Source organism: Molothrus ater, chromosome Z (assembly GCF_012460135.2).
Source record: "Molothrus ater isolate BHLD 08-10-18 breed brown headed cowbird chromosome Z, BPBGC_Mater_1.1, whole genome shotgun sequence".
NCBI lineage: Eukaryota > Metazoa > Chordata > Aves > Passeriformes > Icteridae > Molothrus > Molothrus ater.
The window spans coordinates 39,872,761-39,897,866 of NC_050511.2; the positions used below are offsets into that span (position 1 = coordinate 39,872,761).

Genomic DNA, 25,106 nt, shown 5'->3' on the forward strand with positions numbered 1-25,106 from the left:
ATTCGTTATTATTTTAGACAATAAAAAAATTGGTGACTCATATTATTACATTTCTCATTAAGTCCTAATCATCAGGAAACTCTAGCCTCCCTCTGTCCTCATAGAAATTAACAGATGATTCAATTTGTGACTTTTCAAATTGCAATGAATCAAATCAGTTCATCTTCACTCTGGCCTCATCAGGTTTTAATTGGGTACAACATGGTATTCAAAAGCTACTATTGGCATATTTTCTATTTTACATAGTTTTTCTTAATATTGTTAGTTATGACTTTTGTTGACTTTGTACAAGCAAGATTTTAAATAGGCAGTATTCTAAAATCAGTGATTTCTCAAAAAGTACCATTTAGGTAGACATATATTCTTTTTGTAAAAGCTGCCAAAAAAGGATTGTAACGATTTTATATAGACAATATACAAGTATAGAATTATTTATCTGAGATAAGGGCAATCTTTGTATTAAAAAAAAAAAAACAACCAGTAAACGTCTATGGATTTTTACTTATTATAGGCATGCAATGGAAGCCAGCATACTTATTTTATCTTCTTCCCAGAACATGCTAAAAGCAGTACCAAAGTAAAGCATCTCTTGTGAAATTACCTAAGTCACATTCACTTAGGCTTCCAAAATGTGTTTATTTTATTTTCTTCTAATCTACTTCCTGATCTAGAAGACTATACAAACGTGTTTGAGGTTTAGCACAGGAATACTTTGGACATGCATGTAGTCCCAGTGGCTCAGAAATAGTAAATATTAGTTATTATGATGAATACAGATGAATTTGCTGTATTTCTAAATGATACATTGATTCAGAAAGTGGAGTTATATGGATGGAAGAGGATATTGATATCTTATATAAAATACAAAAAAATGTAAAAGAAAAACACTTAAACTTTCAATCAATTTTTTGTTACATATTTTGAGTTCCCGAGGCCTTTCCTCAAACCAAATTATGAGTATTTTTATAACTGAGAATATTTTATGAATTGTAAGTTCAAATGTTTTTTCCTTTGGCTTGCTTTGTCTTTTTGGTTTGTTTTGTGGTGAAGAAATGAAATCAGAAATAAAAGCCTAATCAGAAATCAGAAAACACTTTATACTTACGATAGTGACAAGTTGCTCCCTTGTAACCAGTATTGGCACAGTTACAGTGGAAACTGTTCCAGGACTGTGAGCACTCACCACCATGTTCACAGTAATTAGGCAAACACCTAAAACAAAAAACAATGTGCATTTTCACTCTTTTTTCTCCTCACTTACTATTGTACTTAGCAAGAAAGGCAAAATCCTGGAAAAGTATAGTGTGAAGGAAGTCATCCAAGGTCATTGGTAAGGATGCCAATGTAAGTAAAAGATAATTAAGATAATTTCTTCCTTAGTATTCCTTTTGCTTATAAAAATATCTTAATTATGTAACAAGCTTATGAGAACAGAAATAAGGCATAAAATAGAGAATTGTTGTTAGTGTTCAACTGGTCACAATTCAATGCAGACTAATAAAGGTTCATGTGTTGATAATTCAATGGCAAGTTTTACAATGACTGGGATTTCTTCAACAACATGTGTCATAAACAAAGCAACATTACAGCAGATTTCCTTCTGTTTCACCTAACAAATTAATCTTATCACAGCACCTGACATATATTTCTTATGCCAAAATCCTGTTTACTTTCTATCCTAGAAAGAGTTCAGTATGTTGGTTCCAACCTAACTAACTACTTGTAAAGCCATTTCCACTCTTGTAATATGACTAAGATCCTGAAGACTTTTGATTACTTTCTTCTAAGTATACAATGGTTGACTGAAAAAATCATTTACCTGTAACTTCTTAGTGTTTAAGACTGCAGCACTATACTAAAGTATAAAATAATTGTGACATGAAAAAAAAAGAAATTATCTTTTTTTATAAATGCAGCTGAAAATACACTGAAATAGATTGGCACACTTCAACTGATTATTAACTAGCTTTTCACCTTAGAAATTGGTTAACTTTCTAACTGCACTGAGTTTATGTGCATGATACAGAAAGTGTAAAATGACTTTACTGTTAACATTAGCCACAGGAAAAAAAAACCAAACAAAAACAACATGCCCACTAACATTCACAGGATCTTAAAATACCTTTTAATTCATCCAAGAAACATTATAAGAATATTAAATTAGGATTACAGAAAGTCCAGCATTTCACACATCTGCCCTATGAATAATTCAGGGTCTTTGCAGATTCACTGCTCGTGGCACTCAAAGAACTTTATCTTTCTTTCATGTTTATAAACAAGGATAAGTGGTTTTCACAGAGGGGAATTAAAAAAGAAGTAGCAGGTGAAGTATAGGTAAAGTAAGTAAACTGATAGATGTCATCTATTTTCAAGGAAATCTGTGACATTTTTGGCAGGGAAACAACTAATCTTGTATCTATTCTTTCACTCAAAAAATGTATTCCTAAGACTAGTCAACAGATTATATATGTCTCACTGAATTATGTTTTTGAGCCTAAAGATAAAATTTAGGCATCAGGCTTACAATTATTTTGATTTTAAATACTTTGTTTGACAGAATTATATAAATATGCATACTAATGTTTCTTAGGTAAATGCTCTATTTCTCTTTCTAATCATCAGTTATTATAAATACAAATCTCTAGCAAAACTGCCATTCAAGACCTTCAGTGCATTCACTGACAGCTGGTCTGCTTTTATTTCAGTCACATTTTGTGTCTTATGCCTTTTTGATAAAGACATTATCTAAAAATTGTGTTTTATATGGTCTTTACTTGTATTGACTCCCTGTCCCTACTAATTAATCTTCCTAATATTTTTCACAAGATGAAAAGCTTCGAAGAAATTGATGATGCTTGAACCAACCTTAATGAAGTGCAAACAAGTTAGAAGTATAATTTAAATCTTTTAACATTAAATTTAAATCTTTTAACATTAAATTTTTTCCTCTGCTTCAGAAAGTATAATAGAAAGTAGCCACTTGCTACATCAAAGTAAATGTAAATTACATTATATGCTGTGACCCTACCCCAAAGCAAGATTTAGAACACAGCTTTCTTTGAACAAGGCAATTTTCTAAAAAATTCTCGTATTTGAAACAGTATTTCTAATACTTAATCTATAAAAAAATATTTTTATGTCTGCTAAAACTAGAAAAGCAACAGCTAAGTAAGCATTTACTGCATATTTCTTGATAATATGCTTTTTTTAAGTGTATGGCTTCTGAAAATTACATAATATTTTAAACCAAGGCAGCAGCCTATTAATAACTATAAACTAATATTGAGAGGAGAATATGATCCAGAATATGAATATAGTTGCGATAAAGAAAGGGAAAGATAAAAACTTTGTATGTCAGTTTTCAACTAGATGCATTTTTTATAGTATTTCTTTATCCTGGTTCTAAATTATGGCTAAAATATCCTTTTAAAAAGGTAAATAACTCCTGCATTTTTAATGCCTATTATTTCTTCATTTTTCAGCTTATTCAAACAAAAAAGTTAAAAAAAACTATTTCAGAACTGTGCAGTGATCATAATTTTTATTTTTGGCTTTTTCTTTTTAAAGATATAAACCCATTCAATCCTTTTTTTTTTTGTATGCTGCTGGTAGGACAAAAAGGCAAGAGCTCCTGGTAGGAAATTGTATGTTTCTGTGTAGGGCTCAATATAATTAGGACAGATGCATCTGGTACTCTCTCCTCAGAGACTAAATATGCTAACATTGTAAGGTATTTAAATGACACTGTGTCCTTTAAAGTGATTTTGTGAATGGTTTATAGCTAATTAGTAGTTATTAAACCAATATATATTGATAAAGGAGCTGAGAGAAAAGATATTAAGGAGAAATATATGAAGAGAATTGTTTGCACACAAAAGAGATATATGAGCAATAGAACAATATAAGGATGTCATGTAATGAAATGGCTAAATGAGGGATCATGGAAAGACTGATGACTGCAAACAATCATAACAATTTAAGAGTAGGATAAGGAATGAGAGAGTTTATCAAACTGAGAAAACCGAAAATAGGAAAATGGTACAGCATTTGTTTGTATAAAATAAATAAAAAAGTTAATAATTTATATTCAGAAAAATTAATTATTAACTAAACATCTCTCTATGAAGACTGTAAATCTCATAAGAAACACTCTTCATATACTATTTGTGTATATGTGAAGTAAAGAATAGATTAAATAAAATTGTTTTCAGTTTATTTACTATTGCATGTAAATCCAGTTTGCTATGCAAAGAGCAAATATTATTTGTTTTCATGCACTTCAAATATGCAAAACTAACTCAAAAGGACTACATTTAGGTGTCAATCACTTCTATTACAAAAAGCTGTCAATAACTCCGGAATTTGGGCCATGCTTCATGATTTGGAACTGAAGATGTAAAGACTCTCATAAAGACTCCAAGACAAAGAAGGGATTTGTTTGTGCTCACGTTTAGGGAGATATTTACTGCTGGGAACACAAAATGCTCATTAGCTTAGGGCATTCAATGACATTTATAAATCATGGTAGGAAGAAACCATTTTTTCTCAAACAATATGGTGCACAGGATCATACAAGCTACCTATTAAATATTGTTTAAAACATGTAAGCAGTTTTAATTTTGCCAAATATATGTGCTTTATCACCTGGGATTTATAGTGAGACATAGAATTAATTTGATAAAGAGAGACATGAAGTTTGTTCCAAACTATGAGCAGCAGATATTGAATTAAATGAGACTGTGCAAAGCAACGGGAAAGAAATAGTCCCAGAAGCAAGACAGCACAAGACCAGACAGGATTTTTAAAAGCAGTCTATTTTGAAAAAAAAAATACAATGAGGGTAATGAAATATAAGAATGAGTAGATTAAACTTCTATTTTGATAAATTCGGAAGACATATGCTTAGCATGATGGGAACTGAAAACTAAATCTTTGCTTAGATTGAGAGCCAATGCAAGAAAGGTACAATGGTGCAGACAGAAGAAGAGACAGAAATTAAGACTTGAAATTATTATAGAAAACAAAACCAACCAACCAAGAATCTCCCATGAAGATGTTATTTTCCTTTTGTATCACCGATCTTGAGAACTTTTATCCTCATCTTGGACTTTTCTCCCCTAAACTTTTATGAAGAATTAGGTAAATTGCTAGTATTTTTTCCATCTTTCATCTACAAGGAGTAGTGACTGTTTCCAAAATAAGAACATGGATATCTGTAGACCGTGTTATCTCTAGGAAGGGATTGCAGGTCTCAGAAGTAAGGTTGTGTGACTGATCCTGAAACTGGCAATTGTCTTAAAGCAGATCTCTGCCTACAGTGTTTTCTGAAAAAGATATACCTTTAGGAAAGTCTTAAAATTCAAAAGACAAGAATTTTTGAAACTAAAAGACACCATATGAGGACTAGAAATGTAGAAAGTGAGGGAGAATTATTCAAAAGTACATAATTTCTGCTGTGTCCTTTCAGTACAGCCTTTCAGCTGCATCCAAGAAAAACACTTTGGGATTAAAGACAGCATATCTGTCCGTGACTGCATACTCTGGAGTCTACAGAATAAAACTTCTCCTTCCATTGACTGTTTGTGTGTTCACTCACTTTCTTCTCAGCAGCTTGTGTTGTTCTGCAAACCGCTCTGCTTTCACTACACTGAATTCCAGCAATGTCTTTCCTTCAAGCATTTCTATCACTGGGAATGTATCCCTCTTTGGGGAGGGACTTTCCTTTGGGGAGGGACACTTCAACTAGCCATTCTTTTAGATAGATGCTAATTTCAGGTTATGAGATTAGTTCTGACTGTGGTCTAAAAGACAATTGTTCACTCACTGTGATGGATATTATCTACTGTGTTTCTAGAGAGGTAGAAGATAGGAAACAGAATTAACTTGTAAAAAACATAGTATGTTAAAAGGTGGATGGGATTGCAGGTTGCAGGAGGGAATTTGTGACAGCAACTCACTTGAGAAGAAAGCAAGATATTTAAATTTGTCAGAAACATAAAATAATTTTATTCAAATTTAATTTTATTTGCAGTAAAAGGAAGTCTATTTGCTATATGCCACATATTCTGCATTTATTCAGGATTTCTAAATTATTACAAAAGAAACAGCATGTTATTTTGTAACAATGTTCTGTTCTTTGTCATCAAATCACTATTAGAAACAAAACACAGGCATAAATAAATTAATGAGTAAACATTATTTTCTCACCTGTCTGTAATGCCACATAAATCTATCTGAAGATCACTGAAATTGCCAAAACCGTTTTGCTGAATAGAGATCATATCCACTGCTTTGTTACCAATGGAAATATGTCGCATGCATCCTTGAAAACCACCAAATGAGGTATTACATTCAGAAATGTTTCCACTGCTAGGACAGCCTGAAAAAAGAATAAAAACTGGAGCTGAAAACAAATATTTTATTGAAAAACGTTATATACTCCAAAAGTAAATTGAACTTTTATAACCTCTACACATTTTAAACTTTGTGACTGGGGGACTTTAGCCAGAAGCTCTTCTGATAAGCCATGGCTGTATGACTGAAAAGAAATACTTCTCTGCAGTCTTATTGTTTTGAAAGCATATGTAAAATATCACTAAAAATTTCATTAAAGGATAACCCAAACAAAAGCTCCAAAGCAATGAGTAGAATCAAGATATGAACAGAATGTTAGGTTACAACATAAAGTCACATGATTTGAACAAGTTTTAAGTCACAATTGAAGTGAAATAAGAAAAAAACCCCAAAAGCAGTTACTAACTAAATTCATTTTACTCTGTCAGCTGTTAAGAATATTTTGTTAAGTACTGAAACTTCTTGTTGCAGACCATCAATGACTCAACTAGGAGAGATGCTCCATTGAACCTGCTACTCATGGACAAGGAAGAAATGATTGAAAATGTAAAGGTAAAGGATAGGCTTGATTACAGCAAACATGAAGGTGAAGCTGTGGAGTTTATAAGCCACAGAGAAGAGAGAAAGAAATAAACTCCAGAACTATAACCCTTGACCTCAGAAGAGCCAAAATTTTTCTCTTCAGGATCTGTTTTGAGGAAACCATTAAAAATTGCCTTGGAGATCAAAACGGCTGGATAAATTCAACAAAAAAAGATCTTCAGAGCAAAAGAGAAGTCCATAGCAGTATCAAAATAGTTAATCAAGTGTGGCATAAGGCCTGCAAACATAAACACTCCTGAGTGAGCTCCTGACTGAGTGCAAACACAAAAAGAAAGCACACAAAATGTGGTAGCAGGTACATGCAACATATAGGGGAATATAAAGACATAACCTGCATGTCTAGGAATGCACTTATGAAACCAAGAGGATATAAAACTTGCCAAAGATGTTGAAGTACAACAAAAAAAAATTTTGGAGCTTCAATAGTAAGAAAAGGAAGGCTAACAAGATTATGGATATTATCCATATATCTCATGGGGCAGGGAACTTAGTGACAGGAGTCTAGAGAAGAACTGTTTCCTTTTACTGGAAAGGAAGAAGTAAAACTGATCCTTAGGATTCCCATATCCTAGCAGAGCATGAAAAAAAGAATGGAGTATCCATGGTAAAGGAACACAGCAAAGGAACAAGGTGTACCCTGAGCATGCTGCAGGAGCTGGTCAATGCCATTTTAACAATTGCCATTGTCATTGTGAATTCATGTCCTCAAAGGGTCTTGGCAATATGCTGAACAAGAAAAGTTACACCCATCTTCAAAAAACTAGAGGGCGTTAGTCTAATTGCGGTGCCTGGCAAATTCACAGAGCAAAACTTCTTAAAGCCATTTCTAAACATGCAAAGGACAAGAAGTTAACTGGATAACTTCAGCTTCAGGGTAAATTATGCCTGACTGAGGTCTTTGTTTTCTTGGCTGAAGTGATGAACAGTATAGATAAAGGGAGAGCACTGAGCATTGCATATCATGACTTTAGCAAAAACTTGACAGTTTTCTATAGTGTCCCTATCACCAGATTCACAATATATATGGGTGGGATAAGCAGGCAGTTGATGCTGCGAAGTCCAGCTGATGATCACGGAGCAGAAGATTCTTTAGAGATCAGTAGTGACATCTGTAATGTCTTGATTAAAGACCTGGATGATGAGGCAGCATGTGCTTTCAGCAAGCATGCAACTGATACCAAACCAGAGGCAGGGACAAAATGTTGGAGAGCAGGGCTGCAACTCAAAGGGACCTAGACAGGATTGCCTGAAATTCATTAAGAACAAGATCAAGATTTTTAATCTGAGATGAAGCAAGTCCACGCAACAATCCAAATTGGAGGCTAACTGTCCAGAGAGAGGCCTGAAATCCTAGTGACCATCAAGTGGAATATGATCTGGGGAAGTGCTCTTGCAGCACAGAAGGCCAATGCCATTCTGGGATGTATTACCAAGAGCATAGTCAGCAAGTCTTGGGAAGTGGTTCTTCCTGCTACATGGCACTTGTGAGGCCATATCGAGAGTGCTGTAGCTCTGGGCTCCCCAGTACAGGGGAGGAAGGATATCAGTGTCCTAGAGTGAGGCCAGAGGAGGCCTCCAAGATGGCTGGAAGCTGAATGCAGTTATGAGGAGAGGCTGAGAGATCTGGGCCTGCTCAGTCTTAAGAAGAGAAAATAAGATAGCACAGAGAATATAGAGCAGGACTACTTCCAGCAGTACATGGTGATGGGACAAGAGGCAAAGGACAAAACTATAAACCTGCAAATTTGGATCATAAGGCATAAGACACAAGCAACAAGTGTTTTTATGGCTACAGTGGTCCATATCAGAACAATTTGCCCCAAGAAGTTATAAGATTTCCATCTTTGCAGCTGTACATGGCTTGAGTGGTCATATCCCAGTACATGTGGATCTAAGACTTGCTTAGAACTGAGGCTTAGACTACATACCATCTGGATGTACACATTCTGTAAGAATTTAACATTGTGGTTTATCTATCGTCTTACTGGTCCTGAAATGTCTTGTTCACTGATTGCCAAATAAGTAAACATTTGTGAAAAGAAATAAATTGCTTTAATCCTGATTTGATTTAAAACATGTACATTGAGCAGTTTTTCCTAGTGGCAGGTAAACACTACACTGCAATGCTTTATTTGTCTTTCTTCCAAGGGGTATTGTTGTTTCTGCAATGATGTACAAGGGTCATCCTTTGATCTTAGTCAAACAATACTGCATTCTGGTTCACAGCATTTGAAGTCCTTCTTATTTTAGGAAATAGAAAGCAATGAGTTTTCAGACACTCTTCTGTTCCACAGAGCTAATGAGTACTTCTGAAGTCCTGTAAAGACAGTGAAGAGGCTTATGACACAAGAAAGCAAAATGATAGTGGAAACTACTAAATACTTTCAAGTAAGTGTGTAACAACAAAAATAGTATAGACAGATTTTTGAGAAATTTAGATTAGAAAAAGCATTAAAACTGAAATTTTACAAGTTGATAGACTTGGAGTGTTCATAAATCTGCTCAGGAGCCAAACTGTTCAAAATTGTTAACATGTTTCTAAAGGCAAATGTTTTTTATCTACTTGGGTGTGTTGCTTTAAGAACAACAAACATGCAAACTTGCAAAAGTAAATATAAGAGCACAGTAAGTTTTCAGCACCAAAAACAGTTAGACAAATTAATTACAAGTTTAACCACATGCCTTACAGCATTCTACAGTTGAACGGTAACATAAATTCTGTCATTTCTGGTGAAAAATTTGATGCTCATTTGAGAACTAAATACTTCCAGTAGAGCTTAAATAAATAAATAAATAATACATAAACAAACAAACAAACAAATAAATAAAGGCCAGAGAAAGTAGAAAAAGTTTACAAATTTTTGGCATAGCTATTTTACAGAATTGTGTGTCAGATATTTTTCTTGGTGTCTCTTTTTCAAAAATTGTCTGCTGTTAGAGAAGAGACAAATACCATTAACATTAATTAAATTGTGTTTCCTTACAATTGTAGACTGGATATTAAAGATAAAAGGAAATCCTTTAATCATTAAATTTATATTATGTACTTATTGCAAAATTAAATGATCTCATTTTCTCTTATAGTTGCAGTGAGTTTTTATTACAAGAACTGAGAGAGATTAGAGATCTTTGATGATGGCATGACTAGAAATTGTGCTGACATAACACTAAAATATTTTCATGTTTATTACACATTTTCCTAGTTAAACACACATATTTCCTGCATAATTTGTATTCATTAAAACAAGTAAACAAACCACCATGTCCCCAGGACATCTCCCCTGAAAGGCTGATACTCATATTTTAACAAACAGCATAAATATGGTAAATATTCATATAGACTTGGAAAGAAAGTAAAAATGCATTGTCTGCATTTTGACAGTGTCATATAACATAAAAATTTAATAAAGAATTTTCTAAACTCAGAAACCCACTTCTAGAATTCCCTAACTTTGTATGAGATGCATGAACTGCAGATTTCAGTGATAAGGCTGAGATCAGAGAATCTGAGGGATGGATATGCAATTGCTACTCCCAGTATGGAATTAATTTGTCCTCTCCACACTGCAAAACACAAATAGAAGTGTCCTTCTACAACTTAATTGAATATGCTTCTTTTTGTAGATCCCCACATCCCTTCTGAACTGTTTATTTGTGTCATCAACCCTGCAATGGTGAAAATCACCTCATCAGAGATCTGGGAACCTGAACCAACATAGAAGGGCTATTCAAGACTAATATTTTGCATCTTTCTCTGCTTTTGCTGATTACCAGCCAAGTCAAGGGGTATTTTTTGTATTACATGGTAGATGCCAGATGTGAAAATTCATGTGAATGCTCATGTAGCAGTTACTGTACTAAGTGCATGTCTGTGAACATGAAATTTATTTAAAAGCCGTTGTTTCAAGGGAAGTGATCTGTGGACAATGACTGGGTCCGTACTCATTTAGTGTTTTGTAGAAAACCTTCTCAGTTTTCACAGAAATTTGAGAATTATTATTAAATAATTAATAATTTATTAATTTAACCATTAATGTTTAAAAGAGAGGAAGCATTAGGCAAACAACCAACGCACTCAGGTAGTGTTTATCATTGCTACTATGCAACCCATTCCCAAAAGAATTATATGAATAGCAGAACAATCTGCTCCACTCTATCAATAACAATACCAATAATCAAATAACAATAATCAATAAACAATAACAATAATCAATAACAATATGTCATTAATGACATAATCCCTTGATGATAGATGACTGTTGATATTCCTAGAGAAATGAAGACCTATGTACATGTAAGTTTTTAGGCACAAATTATATTCATCAAACGTAGAAAAGTTTTATCACTGTGGTAAAAAAAAAAAAATAAACCAAAAAGGTCTATGTACAAAGAGGGTATTTACAAGATAAGCATTTACTTAAGGTGAAAACTTGAAGTCATTCCAGTTGGAATATATGGAAGACTCTCCAAAATATTCATTTGGCAAAACAATAAGTCTGCAGCAAGAGAAACCTTTGTTTGTCTGTTTGATTGCCAGCCAGACTATATTCAATTATCAGAACACAATACAAGTTATCTAAAAAATGACCAAGAATTTAAGGTGGTGATTTATTCTACCCAACATGGTAAAATTTAAAGAAAACTGAAAATATCAGAACAGTGCCTGAACCAAGCTAGGCAAAGAAGACTTGAAGCAAGCCAAATAATTATTTTCATTTTATTATATATGTCAGGAAAAATTGATGTGTAACTGTTGGATATTGCCTTTATAAACAAACAACGATATTTCACCTCCAAAGTAGAAAACATCTGAATAAATCTGCAGAGGTATGAAGGTATGAGCAGACGAGGTCACATCATTGTCCACTCTTATACTGATCCGATTCCTTTTGACAGAGAGGGATACAGAATGCCACTGGCCATTATTTAATCCAGCACCTGAAAATAAAATAAAACCCCAAAATTTAGTATGAACTTCCACCTATTATTATACTATCTAAATGTTTTAGAATTGAAAGGAGAAAGAACCAAGAGAGAGCAATCATAGCCCACATAAAATCTCCAAGTGATAGTAAAATGACAAAGAACTTAATAACCATAAGCATCTTTTGTGAAGACAGAACCTTGCTTCACATTTTATAGATAAAAAATAAAGCTACTTCACTGATTAAGTCTTAGTGTTGTACTACTATTGTTGTAGCCTAATTATCTGTAATATATTCATTTAATGTAATGACTGTGAAAAGTATCCTCCCAATCCAAGGAGGCTATCATTAAAACATTATTGTGATGGTGGATACAGTATTTTACACCTAATATATATTTTTATTACACTGTTACAAAGTGGTCATTATATTACAATATGGCAAAATAATAAAATACTGCAGATGCTAAAAGCTTTGGTAACCATCATGTCAATGTCACAAGACAATTTTGCTTTCAGCTGATTCTTTTATTGGACATGTGTGGGAAAATATTCTGAGAGTTAAGCCATGACCACAAACTTACATTACCCCTAGCTGTGTAGGTGTAAGGTGCCACAAAACAATAAACCCATAGCCCTGATTCTGGAAAGCACTTATGTATACATAAATAAATTCTACACAGGGTAGCATGTAACCATGTTATTATCTTTAACAAGTGCTTAAAGTCAATCCCGTTCTTGAGAATTCCTCAGAGCAGAGGTACTTCTTTCAGTGAAGAATAAAGAATACAACCTCTAAATTAGGCAAAGCATTTGCTGACTGCAGAGTGTCTATGATTTGTGATCTGTGATTTCCCTCTTGAAACGTCATGTATTTATGTAGTCCTCTCTAGAACATGCTGTATATGTTGCAGTAGCAGTCCATGAGTTAAGGGATTCATTCAAACAGAAAGAAAAGAAATAAAAAGAGAAAGATGAGAAGGTTCAAATAGCTAAATTATAGCATAATTAGGATCCATAATTTGTTGATTACCATAATCTAAATACAAGATCATAATAGAATGAAGAGATAAACCCTAGAAGGACATTGCAAACTCAGATGAACTATCACCTAGATAATATCTCCAATGTATTTAAGATAATATTGGTCCTACATACCTTTTTTCCTTACTTCAATAAGCATATTTATTAGGGAACACGTAACAAGAACTCTTAAACATTTTGCTTTAGCCCCAGCCTCTCATGAGTACTTCAACTGACTGAAGTACTCAGTCACAACTCTTTCATACTTTATCTCTTCCTTTACAAATTAAAAAATCATAGAATCATATAACGTTTTGGGCTGTAAGTGATCTTTAAAAACCAGTTCAATCAATGCCCTCTTTGCAGGGACTTTTTTTACTGGATCATGTTGCCAAAACCTCCATACAACATAACCTTGATCATTTCCAGGAATGGAACATATAAATATAACCTGTTTCACTTTAAGATTGTCACCTCTTGTTCTCCCACTACAGATCCTTGGAGGAAAAAAGAATAAAAATCTCCATTATATGCCTTAAGTATGAAAAGGCCACAATGAGGTCTCCCTGTTTTTATTTTTTTTTCCAGGCTGAACAACACCATCTCTCTCAGCCTGTCTTCATGGAGATGTGCTCCAGCCCTCTGATAATTTTCATGGCCCTACTCCAGTCTCTTTCTAGCAGGACTATGTTTTTCTTGTGCTGGGGATCCTAAAGCTTGAAGGATTTCTTGAGGTGGGGGTCTCATCTACCAGCACCTCCAAGTTCTTCTTGGCAAGCCTGCTGATAAACCCTTCCTCCTCCAGCCTATACTGATACTGGGGGGCACTCAAACCCAGGTGCAGGCACTCTCATTTGGCTTTGTTGAGCTTCATGAGCTTCACATGGGTCCATACTTCAAGTCTATCAAGCATCCTCCATCTTCAAATCTACCAAGGGTGGCATTCCTTCCCTAGAGCGAATCAACTGCATCACTCAGGTTTGTGCCATCAGCAAACTTGCTGAGGATACACTTAATTCCACTACCTCTGTCATTACCAAAAATATTAAATTTAGCAATAAACTCTGCCACTTTATTTTAATTTTTAGGAGGATAAATGCTTTTAATTCTTAGTTGTGCATCCTCATTCAGTAGCTTCTTGTTCTGGTGGGTAAACCATATTCCAAACCTTGTAATATTTGACAGTGAAGGTAGGTAAGAGACTGTTCTAACATATAAATAATGGTATTTCAGACCATCAGAAGTTTTGGTTACTGGAAAATTAATAATATGAATTTTACACTGTTTGGTTTGTTGATTTTAATTCACCTTGCTGACCTACGATATAATTTTGAAATGGGTATTTTATCTCCCCTTCTTAGTGGTTGGCATGGTTAGAGATATTCACCAATGTTCATGCAGCTGAAGTTAAGACTTCCTAGAAATCCCTTTTATTAAGTCTGAGAACTGAGGAATGCCACTGTGGGAGCATAAGACACTCTGAAGAAAACTGTTCATTTTAGCCCTTGAATTGAGAACTTTGACTAAATTCATACTTGCTTGTGTGGAGCCACTGAGTGGTAAAACATCTAAGTGGAAGAGGCCAGTGGACTACCAACATCTACGTACCATCTGAAACTTACATTGTCTGCTGCTCTACTATGAGTTAGAAAAATGCTTAACCACAAACAAACAGGAAAAACAAAACAATTGATTTTTTTAGTACATAATAAGGCAGCTGTTAAACAAGATTTCCATTTATTCTCATTAGTTCTAGCATTTTAAATCTAAGTATTAAAATAGGGTCTATGGGATGTCTTGCAGGACAATGATACCCAACCTCAGGAACACATGTATAAAATGCAGTGTATATAAATTATTAGGAAATCAGTGAGAAACAAAAAAAAGTTTAGAGGAAGTAATTTATAGATTAGTCTGAAGTATAACAATGAAATTCCATTATTATTAACATCACTAAACTAAATGCTTCATGGAAATTAAAAGCTTCATAGAAATAGAGGGTCACAGAACAAACTGAGTAATAGGATCCAACATTTACACATATTGTAATTCAATTTGATCTCATAATTCAAAACAAATTCAAAAATTTGTATTGATTTCTGGGTTTTTTTTAAACCTATGTTACTTCTTTGTGAATATTTGATGTATCACTTGCTAAAAATTAAAGACATTAAGCAGCCATTCTGCAAAAGAAAGAACTTACTATAACTTAATTAGCTAGGAAACGATATGCCATTCTCCTTGGTTTTATATGGTTAAAGAAATTCTTAAAAACACAGGATAATTAATTTAAGACTTGGGCACAAAGAAATGTGCTCAGATTTAATTATCAAATATTATATATGTGTGTGGCTAAGTCAGGTCATAAGTCCCTGCCTGTAGGAGAGCAAATCTTCTGTCCAACCATCCATAATTTAATTACTCAACCTCCAAATGCAGAATTAAATTGCTTCAATGATTGCTACACTTCAAACACTTCAAAACTCAAGGAAAAATTTCCCATATGGTTTTGTTAGATAAATTCCCTCTCAGAAGAGAATAAGATGATTTTGCTGTAGCTTTTGCCTTCACAAAGACAAACACAATTCCTCCTTTTAGACTTTATGAATGGGAAGCTTAACCTAGCATGAGAACATTAAATTTTGTTTCAGCATAGAATGTCAAGATTTAACTTGATATTAACACTAATATTTTATGTATTGCATTTCAGCTTTGAAATTGAATAAATTGCCCCACGTGCAAGTCTACCTACTGCTGTTAAAAGTGCCACCACCATCAGCCAGTCTGTTAAAATGACAGTGCATGGCAACAGTTTCTTTAACATACATCATATAATTGAACAGCAATTGCAATAGCTCCTAAAAAACCAAATTCATCACTGCTAACTATATACCACTGTCATTCTTACTAAGAAATTGACATTTTCAAATGGTAACCCTAGGGAAATCTCTTGTCATTAAAGTGGTACTCTTTGTGCATCAGTTATTTTAGAAAATAAAAAATACCAGGGCCATACCTATTATCACCCACAGGAACAGGATCAAAGTATTTATGCAAATTTCAACATTATCTGTGGTCATTAGAGGCTTTTCCTGAATTAAAATAATCAATGGTTTAAAATTTTACTCATAATCATTATACACCTGTGGAAACATAATGAACTTCACAGTTTCTTTCTCTCTCTCTCTCTCCTTTTCTTCTTCCCTTCCCTTCCCTTCCCTTCCCTTCCCTTCCCTTCCCTTCCCTTCCCTTCCCGGAACCTTCCCGGAACCTTCCCGAACCTTCCCTTCCCGGAACCTTCCCTTCCTGGAACCTTCCCGGAACCTTCCCTTCCCGGAACATTCCCGGAACCTTCCCTTCCCTTCCCGGAATCTTCCCTTCCTTTCCCTTTCCAGAACCTTCCCTTCCCTCCTGCTTCCTCCTCAAGGAAGGGAAGGAATTTTCATTTATTAAGAGGATTTAAAGTAAGGAATCAATCAAAGAAAGAGGGGCATGGAACAAAGATTAAGGAGACCTCATGTTCAAATCCTGTGGCTGTTTCTCTGTCCTGCTTTGTTCTGCTTTGCTCCCTTTGCATTATACTGCCTAATAAGTTTTGAGAACAATTTAGACAGTTGATTCTTATTTTGTCTTTATACTGATTATACCTAGTTTGGAGGTTTCTCACTCGGTCTTTATTACATAACTGGAAATAACTTGGCTTCTTTTACACTGATAATATTCTGCTTTGTGAATATAAAATGGAAAATACAGGTTTTGTGTATGGGTCAAAATGAATCAAAGATCAAGTGATGTTCTGGATATCATAAATGTGTTTTCTGCATCCAAATTCACCATTGCTTCTACCATATATTGCTCCAGCTAGTGGACTCTGGTCATCTTTGTCCATACAGAAATGACTCCAACCCCAGCCTCAATTTCCTCATATCATAAATTCCTTGTAATCCCTTTTATCCACCTATTCTCTACTGTCTTTTTTCCTGTCTCAGGTCTCATCATATCAGATCACATTATACAATCCATCTACGAGTAAAAGGCAAAATTAAATTTGTTTGCATAAATAATGAGAAGCTCTAAGGTAGCTGTGATATATGGAATGCCAGAGAATAGTATAATACTGATGACAGGCTGCTAGGTGAAGGTGATGATATTATTACATGGGGATGTTACTGGATAGCAGCATTTTATAAAAAGCCTCTGAAGGTGGAGATGACATTTTTCTGTCCTGCTATCATATTTCCTCAAAGATGGAGATTCCTGACTGGGCCAACAGTCATGCTGATCCCACATCAACTGCCAACAGTGCTCCGAAAAACTGAGAACACTTTTTGTGAAAGACTTACTCCCATTCCTGCCAGGCAGAGAGAAAGTTAAAGCTGGAATCTGCTCGGAATCCACACTGAATGCTCTCTAACATGACTGTGTATTCACTGTAGTAGCTTCATCCTTTTGTCTTGACATATTTGTTTGCCAAGGGTGAAACTACTCATCAGAAGACTAGACTAGGTACTAGCTTTCTGAAAATCTGTTTTACCCTGAGGGATGCCTAGCAGTGCACTACCAAAAGTAGATTATCTAGTCTCGATAAAGTGTTTAACTACAAAAGTGACCTTTTAGCTTCCAGGTATTCATTTTCCTCAAGTTCCCTTTTTTTTAAATCATAGACTCAAACTTGCCCTCATTTTCCGAAATACAATCTGGTATTGGGCATCCACTGCCCCAGATTAATGGATATCTCTGCAATTGAGAACTCTAAAAAATAACAGACATTATATTTATAGTGATGTATAACTTTATAAAAAAATTGTTACTTGATACCTTTTGAAAGCACAGACAAATGGTGAGAAACATCTTAATCACTTAGCTTGACAGAGTAAGAGATTAAATTTCTTACACTTCACAACAGAAAAAGCTGCTTAGACTTGCCAGGTCATACACATGAGCTGCACATACTGTATGCATGTTAAGCTAAGGACTCAATTTTTCAGTCTATATTACTGTAAGTAATTTCTGTTCACTCATGGGGAAAAAAAGAATAGGTATGTTTGAGAGAAAAGAAAGCATTTAGAAATAATTGGGTGTAAAATTCCCACAAGTAAAGCACAGCTGCAGACAAACTAATCATAAAAATAAGTCAAGAAAGCAAATACTAAATAAATAACTTTTAAATTTTTTTCTTTTATGCATAGGAGTCTTGTAATTTTTTTCTTCATTTCTGTTACCTGCAGCGATGTCACTCAGTACTCTTCCTGTTTTATGAAGATTGATTTTGACTCTCCCATCACTCAGATATAAGAGGAAACCACCTGAAGACCTGTGCAGTTTACTGGATAATAGAAGTCCTTCCTTGTTCCAAGTGCGAAACTGAAAACTGACAAATACTTCATCTTGCCCTGATGCGCCTCGCAGTGCCAGGAAACTGCTGGAGCTCAGAAATGTCACAGGAACCACCTGTGGCTCTAAACATGAGAAGGACATATTGCCCTAGAAATAAATAAAACAAATATGGCATTAGGAAGAGTCATGAGAATTTCTCCATGGAAACTGCAGAGTTTCAAAACATGGTACATAGTACTTGGATGTATTAGTCTAAAAATTAAACATGAACATCATCAGTTTGAGAAATGTTAATGTTGTCTGATCAGAGTAGACTCATCTGCCTGCATAGAGCGGCAAGAACCTTTGAGGGAATGGTGTAAGATCCTAAATTATGAGGCTGATTTAATGCTACTTCAGGAGTTAGAAAGATCTGCTTTGTTCGGAGCTTGGCTCAGCCTCAGTAAGCATTAGGAACTTGACAAATTCTTCAGTGACAAATAAATACCATGCCACTGACTGCATGTAAACACTTACAGGGGTCTAAATGCTTGGATGCAGAGAAGAATGTTGAGCTGGCACTGATTGTTTAAGATGGGGTTAAATTTAAGAAAAAAAAAATTCCAAATTAATGCAATTAGAGATGTGCACCAACTCCAGTATTTGTTTTCCCAAATAGAAAAATTCCACATATAAACTTTTGCTACGTACAAATGCACAACACATACTTAATTTTAGAGGGAATGTGTTTTCAAGCAGGCCTATATGGACTAGATGATGAGTTGGATTTGCTTTGTGGTAAGCACCTAGCATTTGCTTTGTGCTTACCTTCTTCTGAAATAACTCTTTCTTAGGTAAACTTGTGGCTGAATTGATTGAGAAACTTTGAGAGTAACCTGCATCTGTACTTGTACTGAGTAATGCAGATAAGAAATCTAGAATGGGAATAATGAATTTTTTGCATCTGGTGTCAGAGTTAGTTAATACTTTATGGTGCTTGATAGCAGTACACTGTACACTCTGATCTAATGACTTGCTGACACCATTTGAACTATCATTAATTTGTTCTGGGAAAAGGATTACTAAAGATTAATGGTTTTGGAATTTAAAGTGCACTTAATTTCTGTTCAACACTAAGAGGTTTTAAACTTTTGAGCATACATAAAACTTTGACCACACATTAAGCAGCTTTAAAATCAATTTAAGAAAAATATTCACTAGTCCCTGGTGTGGTAAAGTATTAAAGTTTATGGGTTTTCATTTTCTTCAAAGAAAATAGATAAATAAGTAAAAGTTTTATCTTATGAACTCAGCTGTACAGAAATGAATAGTCAGCTAAACTGACACATAGTGAAAAGATACTCAGCAGATTATAAAAGCCTTGCTAAATGCTAAAAGCTGGCCATTTGCAGATTCCCCCAGTAAAGTGCCTATTTAAGAGGGATTTTGTGGTAACAGAGACTCTTTCTTTATTATTTAGATTATGAAATGTCTCCTAAATAGTTTTGAAAGTAGTGCACAACAATTTAAAACATTTGACGTGAAACTAATGAAATTTCCTATTACAGATAATTTCATAGATCCCCTTCCACTAGTCCACACAGAGCCTACTGTAATTGCCCATTACCCAATATTCATAAGCATCATGGACAGAATACTATGCAGCGGTACAAGCTCACATAATTTTGGAATATTTCAAGTGAATTTTACATGAGAAGATATGCCTCTCAATCATTTCTTCTATGACGGAGACCAAATTTGATTCTTCATATTCTGAACAGAAATCCAAGTTAAAATATTTGGATCATGAAAGCATTTAATACATTTTTAATTATTCTGAGTTGATTTCCATGACACCTCTGCATTTCCTGCTACTAAATAAACACGTTACAAACAGAGATGACCCTTGTTGTACTGGGAAAAAAAACAACAAAACAAAACCAACAGTGAAGGACTCAGTAAAATTTCTAGAAAGCCTTTTGTAACACAGAACACATTTGTTTTGTTATTGGAACAGTTTCTATAACAGGTAGGAATTTGTATAATATGACTTCTGGACATGTCACAATAAATACATTAAACCCACCAACCTAAACTAAAGGTTTTCAGAAACAGATCAGTATAAACTGAAAAACAGAACTGATCTATCTATCTAAATTTTAACTCTCTGGACAAAGTGGATCAGTGACCTCAGTAATAAAGAACTTAAAAAATGTACTGCTGGTGTTCTAATTAGTCAGACACATATTCTTACTACTCTGCTACAAAGCCAAAGATTTGATGGTTTCTGATGCATCTTGTTACTCATTGACTTTTGTCACCCAGTTAGAAAGCACACAACAACTGTGGTATCAGACATAGCTAAATATCAGCTAAAGATCTCAAGAATAAAACGCATCCTGCCTTTTCTACTAGGATGAGTCTACTCAGCATAAAATGAAAAGTAGCCCAACTTGGTAATTACTTTATTTTTCTTTCATTACCTAACATAGATTTTACCAAAAACATTGCTAACAGGTTGGATTTGAAAGTGGTTTTGATCGTTTTCTCTCTTTTTTATTCTTTCTTAACTATAAATCTCTTACCACAATGTAGATCTGAGATTTATGCCTTCTGGCCAGGTCAATAATGTTCACTCCATTATAATAAATATTTTCAAAACACCCATGAAAGTTCCTGCGTGATAATGTCCCTGATTTTCCAGGCACTGGGATCCCTCCAAAGCTGAGCTTAGAAAGAGAAGAGAAATCAATAATACTATTAAGTAATTTTCTAAGGAAAGAAGTTGACTATACTGTAAGAGCAGAAGTCAAAGACTGGCCTATAATGAATCTGTTACTTGTGTATTTCACTTTATCACATCTACATATTAAAAGAATAGGCTAACAAAAAAATAGGCTATATCAAGTCCAATGTATGTAGCAAATCATTCTGACATTTTGGCTTTTTTTTTCTTCTTCTGATGTATCTGTGTCTTGAATCAGTTGTCAGGGTCCATTACAGCTGTGAAACCAAGAAGAAGAGGGACAAGGCCAAGTACAAGGAGACTATGCAAAGCAGTGTAAAAAGGGAGAAGACAATTAGCAACAATTTCTTTAGAAACTTGACCCTAACTTCTCTACTCTGTGCACACCATAACTACTATAGTAGAAAAGAAGAGTACATCAAATTACATTATTCTAGGACAGATTTGAAACAAACTAAAGGAGACACATTTTCCCTTTCAAAATGCTTAGGCTGTGCAGTTCCTTTGTATGGTGCTGTAAAATTACTTATTTCAGAAAGAGATTGGAAGATTTAACAAAAATAAAAACCCATTGAGAGCTACTAAATTCAAGAAAATCATTCTGTCTAAATACATCCCTGTCCTAAGGCAAAAGCTGCTAGAAAGCAGTAAATTATTTTAGAAAAGCACTGCCACAATCGTGACCTTAGTTCTTCTCTAGTAAATGTTTTAACTCTTTTACACCACCAGAAATAGGATTCCAGGATAAGTGAACATTGAGCTCACATATTCCAAAGCTATTCTAGACAACATTGTAAAAAAGGTCAGTCTAAACCATTAACCTTTTAATTTTTAATTTTTTTTTAAAACAAACTGCCAACCAGTTATTTTCCTCTTTTGTTTTTTTTTTTTTTTAATTAGTATGATCCTCCAAACTTTGATAGTATGATTTACATTCAGAAATTCTGAGCAGATATTTTTTGAAATGAAATAAAGCAGACACAGAACAGCATGACATCTTGCTCTAAAATGCTTAAAAATTGGAATGAGTACAATAAAGTCTGCGGGTTCCTGACGTTCTGCTCTATCATTCATTGTCTTATCCAACAAACAGTATAGGGCAAACATAAAGCAGCCAGTCATCACATTACAACTGTGAAATAGTGGTATTTTTAACCACAGGCAGGAAAATTTCACAGCACATTACATCTACTACTGTTCACGAATTTACTATTTGTGCAAGAAAGATTTTTTCACAGTATAATTTTCAAATCTAACAGGGATTTAAGTCTTGGTATAAATATTTCTACAATGGTTTTTATGCTGACATTGCAATTTTAATCAAGTTTTATATTCATAACATTAATATTTATTAAATCATAGCGCTGAGTTGGGTCTCATTCATTATGTTTACAATATTGTTTATCACATTTGCAGCTCTATTAAAACAAAGGTATTAAAATAATGAATTCTGAGATGAAAAAGATGATCTTTTGAAAATACAATTTGAGTCTAGTGGAAGATTTGTACTCCAAGAACATCTCTTTTTTTTTTTATTAATTCCCTTGACAGACAGAGAATCCCCAAGGTCTTAAGGACTACAAACTTCCTTAAGTTCCATTTCCTTTGCCTGTTTCAGTGCATTTGCGTAACAAAGGTAATAAATGTAATAAAGGAAAGGTAATTTTCACACCTCATAATCAAGGTCCAAATAACTGAATTCTCCTTTTGCATGAAAATGATGAGTGTGTTTATCCACTGTAAAGTTTACTTGATTGTTAAAATGCTCAATGAGAACAGAATGCCAGTGTTGATCATCCAAAAGGCTGCCCAGCGTAATATTAATTTGGGCATTAGGAGGATGAGTTTTAGTATCACCTTGAGGGAAGAAAAATAAAAACTATTAATTTCATTGAAAAAATAAAATTATTAAAAAATATACTGCTATTTATCATACTTCATACATTAAAATCCACTTAACATTTTAAGAGAAATTTTAGTCAAATAATGCCTAGTAACTATATTAGACTTTATGAGACTATAGCTGTTACCTAAATTAATGAGTAGGGACAACTTCCCTTTAGTTAATTCCATGGTGATGTGGTCTCCATTTTGTCCTTCTCTGTGGAGGAGAATTCCATCACTTTGCATTGTCTTAAACTTCAGAGAAATCACATCTTTCAGTGTATTAATGAGTTTTTTATTTAATGTGTAAATTAGACAACTTTTCCCATCAAAGCCAACCACCTCAGACCCTAGAAGTAAAGAAATGAAAGATAATGTATAATGCTATGTCTAAAAGAAACAATTGCATGTTACTTCAATATGGTATGACGTTCCATCACTAACACCTGTAGATCACTTGTGCACAGTAAATTGTACTTTATTTTTTCTCTATATATTAAGACTGTTGTGTTTTAATGATGATGGTATAACTAGATAATAAAACCATGTGAGAAGAGATCTGGCATCTATTCAAATCTATGTTTGTTATCATATGCTGGTCTTCCTTTCCTTGGAGCTATAAAGTACTTTGACCATTTCTGTTTTTACTTGTACTCTTAGGCTGAAAATCGCTATTAATTTATATGCAATTCATTCAAATGAATAAAATCAAGACAAAAAAAAAAGCCAAGGCTTTTGACCTTCAGGAAAGGAATTAAATAGGTCTAACTGATTTTATCCCAATATTATAAAAGAATATCCATCAAAATCAGTACAGATTGAACAAGACACACACCAAGGAACTGGTAACACTATAAAAAGCTCATAGAGTATTCACAGTTCATATGTAATGAAGAAAAAAGTAATTACCCTTGAAAAATACATTTTTGAAGTGAATGAAGATGTAAGGATATGCAATAAAATATGGAGTTGTTTTTCAACTGACTGGTTGACTTCTTGCAAGTCAAGGGAAACCCATTACCTATTTACTAACTTTATATAATTTCACGATAAATATTTCTCCATATCTTCAGCATGGAAATGGAATGAATTCAAATTACCTCTTGTACTTTAGGTTACTAATTTATATTCCATTTTCACAAAGCTCTTGTCAAGTGAATGCAGTTATGTTTTTAAATATAGTTTCTTGATTTTCTTTATATCTTGATAATGAAGAACTAATTTATCAAATGGACAATGAATAAATATGATCTTCTACCTAAATATGAACCCTAGATTTTACTTCATTTTGTCACTGAATGAATGTGGACAGCAAAAGTGTTAATTAATGTTGAATTAAAATAAGGAATGTGATGTAGAATAGCTTCAATAAAGACTTCAATGAGACCACTTGTACATTTCTATACATCTATCAAACCAGCTACTTTTTAGGCAATTATAACTGTAGGATTGGGAACATACTCTTTTTATTGGGACAGAGTATAAAGAACATTAATATGGCTTTCCAAAATCCCTTACACTATTCTGCAGCATTGGTTCCTAAGAAGCAATACCTGCTTTGTCTAAATTTGGAAAATAAACAAAATTAAATTTTGCCCCTGCTCTCATCCCATGAATTAATGAAGATTGAAAAATTGTTGCAGATGGCAATCAAAATTCTTGTCACAGAATTTTGATTGCCAGGTCTTGTCTTCACCATCCATTAATTACCCTTAGAAATATATTTAAAGAGGTGTGAGAAAGACAGCTTGGGTGTCCTGCAGGATTATAAGGATAAATAGAATGTGGGCACATATCCAGATTACCATAAGATTTTCCTCTCTTATTTACCAACTACTTGCAACTTACTGGACTTCAAAATCCTCTACATGGATTTTCTCTACTGTTGTAAATAAGAAAAATAAAACAGGTGGTCTTGTTTTATGAACACTCATCTTTTGTTTCCACAATTGGCAGTGTCTTCCTTATATCAATGTGATATAAATCCTTAGTGAACTATGAAAATATCTTTGGAAATCACAAAATGCCCCTGAGAAACTGGAAATTCTGGAGGTCTCACATACCACAGGACCAAGAATCCTAGTGATCCTGAGCAAAAGTTTTAGTTGAAATGTCTTCAAAAAACTTTTTTATCTTTATATCAATTGAAATCAATGCTAATGTTCTACAAAGAAAAAAACCTTAAAGCAATGCAAACCAACTGGCATTATTCCAGTTATGAAGAGAATATGAAGTCCTTTCTTTGACTGATGTAAC

The 25,106-nt window shown here is 33.9% G+C and overlaps 1 protein-coding gene across 2 annotated transcripts in view; it reads right to left on the reverse strand.

Moving 5' to 3' along the window:
• The window catches only part of CNTNAP4 (contactin associated protein family member 4), a 205,985-nt gene that overhangs the window by 47,899 nt on the left and 132,980 nt on the right, over positions 1-25,106 (reverse strand). For both annotated transcript variants that reach the window (XM_036403163.2, XM_036403162.2), the window contains exons 5-11: positions 22,997-23,200; positions 22,639-22,823; positions 20,806-20,949; positions 18,127-18,388; positions 11,749-11,895; positions 6,208-6,379; positions 1,106-1,212 (exon numbers count right to left, since the gene is read on the reverse strand). In XM_036403163.2, coding sequence (XP_036259056.1) covers positions 1,106-1,212; positions 6,208-6,379; positions 11,749-11,895; positions 18,127-18,388; positions 20,806-20,949; positions 22,639-22,823; positions 22,997-23,200 — 1,221 coding nt within the window. The remainder of the gene's footprint in view (positions 1-1,105; positions 1,213-6,207; positions 6,380-11,748; positions 11,896-18,126; positions 18,389-20,805; positions 20,950-22,638; positions 22,824-22,996; positions 23,201-25,106) is intronic.